Below are 10212 nucleotides of genomic sequence, written 5' to 3'. Positions count from 1 at the left end.
TAATACGTCTTTGCATTCCTTGATAAGCACTTCTGACGTGTGACGATATTACATAACCACATAACTCAAAAACCACGTAATCACTTAAAAGTTCTCTCTCAGAACAGATGACGTCAGGCAGCTGTGATTCAGGATAGCCTTGGGATTGTTCTGCACTGACTGGGAATCTTGTACTCAGGAAACTCCCATCCTGGACAAATTAGGGTCTTTCTGTCCTTATAAGGACTTTCTCGATTGCAATAAAGGGAGGAGCTACACAGGCAGGACAACGCGGGGAGTTGAGCAAACAGTCTCCAGATGAGAGTGAAACTTCTCACACGTTAGGCTGCAGAAAAAGCGAACGGTGTTTGCGTTTATTTTTCTAGCAAGAAAGTCATTTTTAATACCGTTGAAAAAATGTCCAGCGGTCAGTTTAACAAGGGACCGGCTTATGGTCTGACTGCAGAAGTGAAAAGCAAAGTAAGTTTCTTTCTATTTTTCTTGAAAAATAAATAAATCATTTTTGGGGGGTTTATGGCGCAGGAGGGGATGAGGATCGGGAACAGGTTTCGACCAAATATTGTTGCTTTTTTTGTGGACATTGACCGGTTTAAGCTAGCCTGCTATAGTGTTGCTGTGGTACATGTACGAATCACACCGCTGCTGTATACGTGTTTTTAAATGTATTTTTAATGAAGCGATTTTGTTGTTTTTTGGTAGTTTTCAGTGGAGTTGATAAATATATTAATGGTATTTTACAGTACTGTAAACACTTTTTCTTTCTTCGTTTTTAAAAAACTTATTTTAAATTAGCCGTGACGTTATTTATGAATTTGCAAATAGATTGCAAATTTGTTATTGTGTTTAAAATAAGCAATGCCAGGTTGTATAGTTTTCCGTGTTCTGTACCCTTTGCCGCAAGTTGTTAATTCGGGGCTGGGTGTCGCCCCTTTGGCTATACTAATTGGATTTGGGGACAGAAATTGATTTTTTTAAAGATCAAACCAAGAAGTAAATCGAAACGTCACTGTCCTTTTGTTCTCTGATGGTTTGAAGTCTGCACGGATCTGTTCCCCGCACCCTATTGCGATAAATGCCACTTTCTATTTTTTTTTTTTTTTTTTTTTTTTTTTTTTTTTACCTCACTCGGACAGTGTTAAGTTTTATTTTTAGGGTTGAACAATGACCGTGGCGGGTTTAATGCCAGCTTGCGGGTCACTGGAGCGCCCTGGCGACGTGTCTGAGTGTCTCTGCCTCTCGGCTTGAGCTAGGAGAGGCCGCGTTGACGGGATGTCGCGTCTGGCAAGCCAGCAACATTCCTGTGGGAACTTGTGCTTGTTTTAGGAAACACCGAGCCGCCCATCTGTCGGTCCAAACGAGCACCCTCTCCCATTAAAGCGATCAAAACCGAAGTGTGGGTGGGGGTCATGTCAGGATTCCTGATGCCAAGGAAGTTTGGGAACCGCTGTAAGAGAACCTTTATATTATTATAATAAGCATATTTTAGGCAAATAAATATTCTGTTATTGATAATGTTTAATTGTACTGATCATTATTTGTGTTTGTGACTCTATAGAGGTGTTTGGTTCCTCATGTTTAAGGAAATGCAGGTGGCAGAGTTACAGTATGTGTAATTAAAGCAGGCTTCAAAACTTGATTCAGCCAACAAGCACAAAATACAGAAAACAAGAGTGCGTGAGAAGAACGCCAGGGAGAAAGTAGCTGAGATTTAAAACACCATTTAAGATCATTGTGATCATTTCTTTATCAACCCGACACAAGCGTCTGTATTTATTTTTTTAGCTTGTGGTTATGGTGGGTGTTGCAGTATGTTATCATTATTTTGTTATTGCAGCACACAGACAAAAACCTAGCTCTGTGTGGCCCTGGCATTCCTGTGCTTGCACAAGCAGTGCTCTGCCACTTCCCCACACCCATTCAGAGGAGCACTGCTTTTTATTTTAATACAGTCTGCAAGTGAATTGACTGGTTCTTTCTGGTATTCCCTAAAGTGCAGTTCTGGGGTTTTGATGTGTTGAGGCTGTGTTTTTTTTACAGATCTTCCCATGAGGCTTCTGTCTGGAAGAGATCTCAGTGGTCCAATTTACGAATGACCCTTACCAAACATTAGCACCTTCCAAATGGTCTTAATGTCTGCTAATCCTCTGTTGTGCAGCTTGTATTGTTCAAACAGATGCTCGGAACAAGCAAAGGGGAGTGCATTTATAAATTAACAGAACAATACTCCATGTGCTTTAGGCAAAGCTGAGTATTGGAACACATTCACGCTGTGTATGGAGCAGCATTGTGGGCTGGACTTGATTGTAAGTAAACAAGCTTTTGCCAGCCTTCTAGAGTAACCAAGGGACCTAGGGTATACCAAGACAACCTGTCTAAATCCTATTTTTTACATGTGATTTTTTTGAGGCATTGATTGGTCAGATTCTTTTTTCACTGCCCCTGTCTTGGGGTGTGTGAACGAGCGCTGAATTCCTAGAGCTGCATTCCTTGTGGATTTTTTTTTTTTTTTTTTTTGGGGGGGGGGGAGGGGAGGGGGGGGGGGGGGGTTGTTTCCAGGCTTGTGGAGAAGTCTGTGCAGTGTGATGGCAGTCTCACAGGGGTTCATGTCTCTTGCTTCCTGTGCTGATGACAGCAGGATGTCCCGCAGTGCTAGCTCTCCGAGCTGCAGCATGCAGGAAGATGAGAGGTGGCTGTGCTGAGAGAATGTCTTTCCGGTTGAGTCTCTTGTTCACCTTGCACCGTACATTATCGCAGATTTAGCTTTGATTCCACTTTCTGTAAAGGTTGAAAAGTTTTAAATTCTTATAAAAAAAGGCGTACTGCAAAGGAGATCCATGTGTAAATCCTGCGGAAACCAGTAACATGCTTCCTACTGCTGCGTGTGTCTGTCCTTTGTGTTTTAAAAAGTAAATTGACGGGGTGCTGGGTTAATACTAGTCCTGAGTGTCTTCTTTCCTGTAATACTGCGTTAATATACTGTATTCTTTTTAAGCAATTGAAGAACATTAAGACTGTTTAAGGACTGTATTCTTTTTATTTAAGAGTGTTTTATAAACAAAGATTTTTTACAGGTTATCAATTCTTTTAAAAACTGAGAATAAACTAATAAATCCTCTCTAAACTGTTTAAAAAGCTTTAATGATCTGCAAATGTGATTTTATTAAAAAAAAAAATAATCTGTTCCTATCAAGCGCTCAGTTTTGTGAAGGGACCCACGTTTGAAGGCTGCTGGGAGACTGTTTCCTTGCTTGGCTGTGTTTCTCAGGGTGCTCTTGTTTCTCTGCAGATTGCTCAGAAGTACGATGTACAGAAAGAGGAGGAGCTGCGGGTCTGGATCGAGGACGTCACGGGCAAGCGGATCGGAGCCGACTTTCAGAAGAGCTTGAAGAGCGGAACCATTCTGTGCGAGTGAGTCAAGCCATCGGGCCAGGCCGTGCACAGGAGCTGGAGCCTAATCCTAACCCAACATTACCTGAACCCTAACCCAATGTTAACCGAACCCTAACCCAATGCTACTGCAGATAAAGCAGTCCTGGATTAGTACTTATCCGGGTGGGTGAGACCAGGCAAAGTGCTAAACCAGCATTTGCACAAGTTAAGCTGTCCTGTGTGTTTTTCACTGAAAAGTTGACTTTAGTATTTCTAGTTGTATTTGTATTTTGAAATGTGCATTTAGTTTTAAGTTTTACACATACAAAGTTCAATCACAGTGCATACAAACACAATGATGAAACTCGTTTTAATACTGGAAGAAATGCAGATTGATATAAATATTCTTTTATACAGTGCTGTTTAGAATATTGTTGGACGCATTTCCATAGCACATTCACACTGTCGCCATTCATTAAGAACAGAAGCAGGCAAGCTTTTTTTCCGACCCAATAGGATAGTTACCTGGAAAACTGGGAAATCAACGTTTACCCAAATTTCATCTGTTTATGTATTTATTCATTTTTAATAAACACCGATAAGTTCCTAGGATATTTTATTTAAAAAAGAATATAAAGGACCTTGGTTACACCCTTAAAGAAATCAAGTCCTACTCTGGTGGAGTTTCCATGCATTTTAAAAACTCCAAATTCTCTCTCCATTGTTGAGTGATGTATCGCACACATTCCTCACACTGAAGGAAGCATGCAGCCAAATTACAGTTTTTTTTTTTTTTTTAAAAAAAAAAAAAAAAAAAAAAAAAGGGGTGGGTAAATCACCTTCTCACACTAAAAAGCTGTGCAAATTGACTAATTGATTGGAAGGAGAATTTCTCTCCCTTAAGAGAATCGCATTGAAACCCAAATTACCCAGAAGGTACGTCCAAAATAGCGCGAGAAAGACGAGACTTGGAGGTTTTAGTTTTCCATGGAAACCACACCTATGTAAACACCAAGGCTAGCACCTGTGTTTGACCTCCGTGTTTTTCACAGTGGTTGACATTTGGCTATTGTGTATGTAGAATGCAGTTTTGCATTCGCCTACAATTTTAGGAATGAGACATTCATAAAAAAAATGTAAACTATATGAACTTAATTTGAATCGTTTATTTAAGTGTAATCAAACTACAAAATGATATCGCAAGTGTCTACTGGCAGCTATAATAGCAGTACACTATTTCATGTTAGATTTTGAAATGTCAGGTTTTTCGTTCAAAATATGGAAAACTACAAACTATGGGTGATGCAAAAATTTTGGTCATAGCTGTAGTTTGGAGGTGGCAGTTATATATATATAATATATATTTTTTTTTTTTTTTTTTTTTTTTTTTTTTTTTTTTCCCCCACGAACTTCATAGTCTGAATTGTGAGTGGTAGGTGATTCTGGTGCCAGTAATATTTTTGCATTTCTCTCCAGACTGATTAACATCCTCCAGCCGGGCTCAGTGAACAAGATCAGCGAGTCTGAAAAGAACTGGCACCAGGTGAGGGAGCAGCCTGATTCGGACTTGGAAATGTATTCTACAGTGTTTACCCCCAGGATGAGAGAGCTGTGTTAATGTACTTCATAATGTCCTGTTCCAGTCACTGTGTCCTGGGACATTTTAAAATGGACCGTCCAAGTGACCCACAGACTGGTATTCAGACCCGCCACAGCCATTGTACAACCCGCAAAATAAAACATATTTGTAAGATTGGATTTAAAGTCAATCCTGGCTGGTTCCCCGTCTTAGTGCATCACAGTGTGTAACCAGTAATCTACCCCCTGCAATATTCGAGTAGGTGGAAGAAATGTCTTGTACTAATGACTGATTTGTGGCACCTCCTGGGGGCGGAGTGTAGCAGGATGGTGGTGGCACACTGGTGTAGCAGGTGCTATAGAGCAGCTCTATGGAGGCCACATGGGTGCTTCTGAGTTTATAACAAGTCCCTTAGATGAGATGTCTAAAACAGAAAGTGATGCTCAAAAACCACAAGATTGCTTAAGAACACATTAAATAGATGCGATGTTTCACTCCCACACCAAGCTGCTCTTAAGTATTTAAGCAGTAGCAGTGAGCACAGACAGCTGACTGATCCGACACGGGGAGTCTTTGAAACTACAGGCTGTCGGTGAGGCACCGCGGTGTCGGGCAGTACAAGTGTTTGTGTAGCAATTAGATAAACACTAGGGCTGGGTTACACAAGGCAATCCATGCTGGCGAAGCTGTCCAATTACATAGGGTAACATGATTTTGCATGATTGCCGTTTGTTTGTTCAAATATGTTAGTAACACAAAAGGAGGCTGTGTGGTCCAGTAGTTAGAGACAGGCTTATAACCCAGTTCAAATCCCAGCTCAGGCACTGACTCATTGTGTGACCCTGAGCAAGCCACTTGTGCTCCGTCTTTCAGGCGAGATGTTGTTTTAAGTGACTCTACAGTTGAAACCTAACCAAGGTTTATCTATAGCTTTGTATTTGATAAATCCTGTATGCTTAAATAAGATGTGTGTGTTTTTTTTTTTTTTAAATTCTGTAATGCAATTTTTTTGGTTCTAAGAAATGAAGTGCCTGCTTTACACTCTGTCACTAACTTGTGGATTTTCCTCCCTTGTGGTGTTCTGATTTAGCTGGAGAATCTGACCAACTTTATTAAAGCCATCACAGCCTATGGACTGAAGCCCCACGATATCTTCGAAGCGAACGACTTGTTTGAAAGTGGAAACATGACCCAGGTTCAGACCACGCTCCTGGCCTTAGCTGGCATGGTAGGTTGTCAATGAAAGCAGTGTCCAGCTGCAGTGGTTCAGGTTAAAGCCCTGTCTGTATTGTGCGTTTGGATGAAATATGCCTATTGCAGAGATTCTATTTAGGTAGGCTATGGGTCATGGCAATCTACCACCTATATAAATGTGTGTGTTTCCCTTTAGTTTAGTACTACAGTGCAGTCCGTTTATAAGAATCACATGCGTCCCGGGTGTTTTGATTCTTAGAAGTGGATGATTCTTAAAAGCAGACCGATATGATTACTGTGGTGCAGAGTCAAACTTAGTATGAGAATGATACAAGCTTGTTCCCTGGCTGCAGTGTAATGGGTTGACCACTAGATGTCATGAGTTCCCGCATGTATGCACGCCCACAAAAAATCCACAGCTGCTTTTCCTTAAACTATGGACAATAGTGAACTGGTTTACTTGTTAAAGTTAATGACACCTCGTTGGAAATGGCTTGGCTGATAGCTTTGTGATGAGGGGGGAATAGAGGCATAAGGAAGCAGAAGTAACAAGAAGAAACTTGAGTAAGATCTGTTTGTTCCACACGAAGTACTGTTAGCTGTTGCTCCAGCTGAGAGCTCGGTTTATTTTGTTTGTTTTATTAGTGGTTGTTTCGCCACCCCAGTGTAAGAAATAAAACCAACACCGCTTTACAACTGTCATCAAGACTCCAGCCTGATCGTTTACACTGTCTTCGGTCACTCTGTCGTATTTCAATTCGCAAAAGCATGCACTGAGCAGTTTAAATACGGTATACAGATGTCGTGGTGCTCAGTCACTGAGGACAATGCATCAGAACAAGTCCTCGTGGGTAAGCATCTTGTTATACCATCATGGTTATGACTTATGTTTACTCAAGGCTGCAGAATCCTATTTTACTACAGTGTATACTTGAGAAGTGATCATCTCGTGAGGGTGCCTAGTTTCACTGCCATGTGTTGTTACTTGTAATGACCTTTGAATTAAAATGACGTTACAGCACACTTATTTTATTTTCAGGCGTACCACTGCATTTAAACATCTATGGCTTATTTAATATTACAATGCAAATCTCAGTCTTTCATTAAACGGATATGCAAAGCGCTGCAATTTCCTCCTCCTCCTCCTCACTGCAATCCCACTCCCTCTACATGCATATCGCACAATATCACTGCTGTATTCAGTGAACCTGTATTCACTTTATTGAAACACATTTTCACTAACAGAGAACACAAGAAACATACCTGCACAATGCAGTGGCGCAGTAACGTTTGATTACAAACAATGTAGTGTTTCCTGCATCACTATCCACACTGCCTACGTGCCTGATCACGCGAGATGTGATCAAATTCAAAAGCAGCTTTTATTGGCTGTACACGTCATTGCACTTGATACAGTATCGTATTACATGCAGTCAGTTTACCACAATGATTCTTATAAGCGGATTGCTTGATTCTTGCTACTTATTTTACATTAGCTGGTATAGGAATGATTTGGTCCCAGTGGTTTTGATCACTATATGCGGTTGATTCTTATATCAGTGATTCTTATAAACAGACTGCTCTGTACTACTACTTTTGTCTGTTTTCTAAATTTGCTCTTATGTCTACCTTCCAAGTACAGCTGGCACACCTGTGTAAGCATGAACCTGTCCCTCTGCAATAGTTAATTATGGTGTACCAGATGAGAGGCGTTTTTAAAGTCTCCAGGATTTGATGACTGAAAATAAGAGTTTAAACAAAAGGAATACATTAGTCCTGTCTTATTTTACTGGTTCTTAGGCAAAGACCAAAGGCATCCAGTCTCGAGTGGATATCGGAGTGAAATACGCAGACAAGCAGAAGCGTGCCTTTGACGAGGAGAAGATGAAGGCAGGAAACTGTGTCATTGGGCTGCAGGTATGAGTTTAGCAACAGCACAGTGCATTCTCACAAAAACTCTTATCATGGCGGGGGTCCCATCTGTCCATGCGCAAGCAAGTTGCACGTCTCTAGAAGACAAGGTCTCTAATTGCAATGAGACTTGGTAAGGACATTCTTTAGCACAAGTTATGCAGACTAGTATCGGAATCTGGAGCTTTTCAGCTGTCTGTATTTTTAGACAGCTGTTTAACTTTGTTATGAAAGTCTGGGGCTATATGGAGGAACCTGCACTCTTGCGCTTACATTTTTGATTGCATATTACCCATGCTGGTCACGATGGTCTGCTTTTCATGATGCAAATATCTCTGCATTTGTACAGCCATCAGAAATGTGCCATAAGCCCCTTGCCTTTGCTCCCCTCTCCCATCTGGGATTGTCGACTTGTTTCCACACCCTGCTTTGGTTATGCCCTTTTGACTCCTTTCCACACTGACCAAAAGGACCTCCTACCTCTCCACAGTATCTCTGAACCCCATGTGTCTTCTCTCCAGATGGGTACCAATAAGTGTGCTAGCCAGGCGGGGATGAATGCTTACGGCACAAGGAGACACCTGTACGACCCCAAGGCTCACATCGAGCCCCCAATGGACAGCTCCACCATCGGCCTGCAGATGGGAACTAACAAGGGGGCCAGCCAGGTAAGGGCAACACCATCCCGACTCTAGCTCGAACCTGAGGTGGTACAGTTCACTGTGTCAGTGCTGCAAGCTTCCAGTCATTAGCCATTTGTAGAAAATGCATTTTGGGGTAGCGCTGCTTGTGTCGGAACTTTTTCAATCATTTTCAATACCAAGCTATTAAGTAAACAAGTAGTCTGAATGTAACCTAAACATTCACAAACCAAGCAGGGGTGGTTGAATGCTTTGAGTCACTGACTATACAAACTGCAGTGTAGGTCATGGTGGTCTGATTTGTATAGTTTTTTTCATGCTGGCGCTAATTCAGTGCTGTTATACTGATCTATATATTTTTTAAATATTTCTCCTAGACTGGCATGACCGCCCCTGGCACCAGACGTGCCATCTACGACCAGAAACTGGGCACGGAGAAGTGCGACAACAGCACCATGTCCCTACAGATGGGTTACACCCAGGGAGCCAATCAGAGCGGGCAGAATTTCGGCCTGGGCAGACAGATCTACGATGCCAAGTACTGCCCCAAGAGCGAGCTGGGAGAGAATGAAGCAGCTGTGGGCATAAGCTACAACCAGGAGTACCAGGATGAGGGCTACCAGGGATACCAAGAGGATGGGCAGGACTAGTTACCCTGACAAAGAAGGCCACGAGGGGCGGGGCGGGGCGCAGTGGGGGTGTGGAGGGATTGGGAAGGGGGGGGGGGCTGACTCCAGCCGCAGTGCATCTGGATTCCTTGCCATGTTTGGTTTTCATTTGTAGTGCCTGCTTCAAAACAACCAGACAAGCATGCTTGATTTATATTCCTTGTTTTGAGGGTGATGCTGTTGCCAGTGGAACACAGGGTATGTGCTAATGAACATAGCCTTCTGAAGCTGGGGGCTGTATCGAAACTTGAGAGGATTAACAGTGTGGAAAGGAGGAGATGAACTTGCTGTTCAGTCATGTTGCATATTGGCTGATGCTAGTTGTTCGAATTTGTAGTTCCAGTTCAACCCAGTAGGTGTTAAAATGGATCGCCCAAACGCATACAAAAATCTCAGCAAGGTTCTTGTTGTCCAAGTATAAAAACTTAGTTTTCCCGTTGGCTTTTCCATTTATAAACGGTGCTGCCCCCATGAATGGGCTGAAAAAAACTCTACCATTGAGTAGAACTCCGAGCCACAGCAGGTTTTCACAGCTGAGCTTCATTTAGAAAGACCGTTGACTTGACAATCACAGCTCTCAAAGCTCTGGAATGGTTCAGGCAGCTACGCAAAGGGAGTCTTTTTTCCATTTCTGTAATATACAAATGTTTACTGAAAAGTCACCAATTTATAGAAGACGTGAAATCGGGAGGACCAACAATTTTGCATACGAAACTCCTTCAGTGACCCCATGTAGAGGACTGTATGCAACTTGTAGTTTTTATAAACCATTTTTTGTAGTATTATTTCTCCTATAAAGGTCAGCATGTTTGAGTACATCAAAGAAGCCCGCTTTTTGTTGTTGTTGTTG

General features: G+C 42.0%; 1 protein-coding gene across 1 annotated transcript; it reads left to right on the top strand.

Annotated features, from left to right (window-relative positions):
• The first annotated feature begins 261 nt into the window (after window positions 1-261).
• LOC121301262 (calponin-2-like) lies at window positions 262-9368 on the top strand. The gene is made up of 7 exons (XM_041230440.1): window positions 262-459; window positions 3287-3408; window positions 4846-4912; window positions 6039-6176; window positions 7943-8059; window positions 8575-8721; window positions 9072-9368. The coding sequence occupies exons 1-7, from the start codon at window positions 397-399 to the stop codon at window positions 9342-9344; spliced, it is 927 nt and encodes a 308-aa protein (XP_041086374.1). The 5' UTR covers window positions 262-396; the 3' UTR covers window positions 9345-9368.
• The last annotated feature ends 844 nt before the right edge of the window (window positions 9369-10212 follow it).

The sequence above is a fragment of the Polyodon spathula genome, chromosome 27, assembly GCF_017654505.1.
Source record: "Polyodon spathula isolate WHYD16114869_AA chromosome 27, ASM1765450v1, whole genome shotgun sequence".
In the NCBI taxonomy this organism is placed as follows: domain Eukaryota; kingdom Metazoa; phylum Chordata; class Actinopteri; order Acipenseriformes; family Polyodontidae; genus Polyodon; species Polyodon spathula.
The sequence above is the reverse complement of the archived record's forward strand: the minus strand, read 5'-3'. Positions and strand labels throughout refer to the sequence as shown.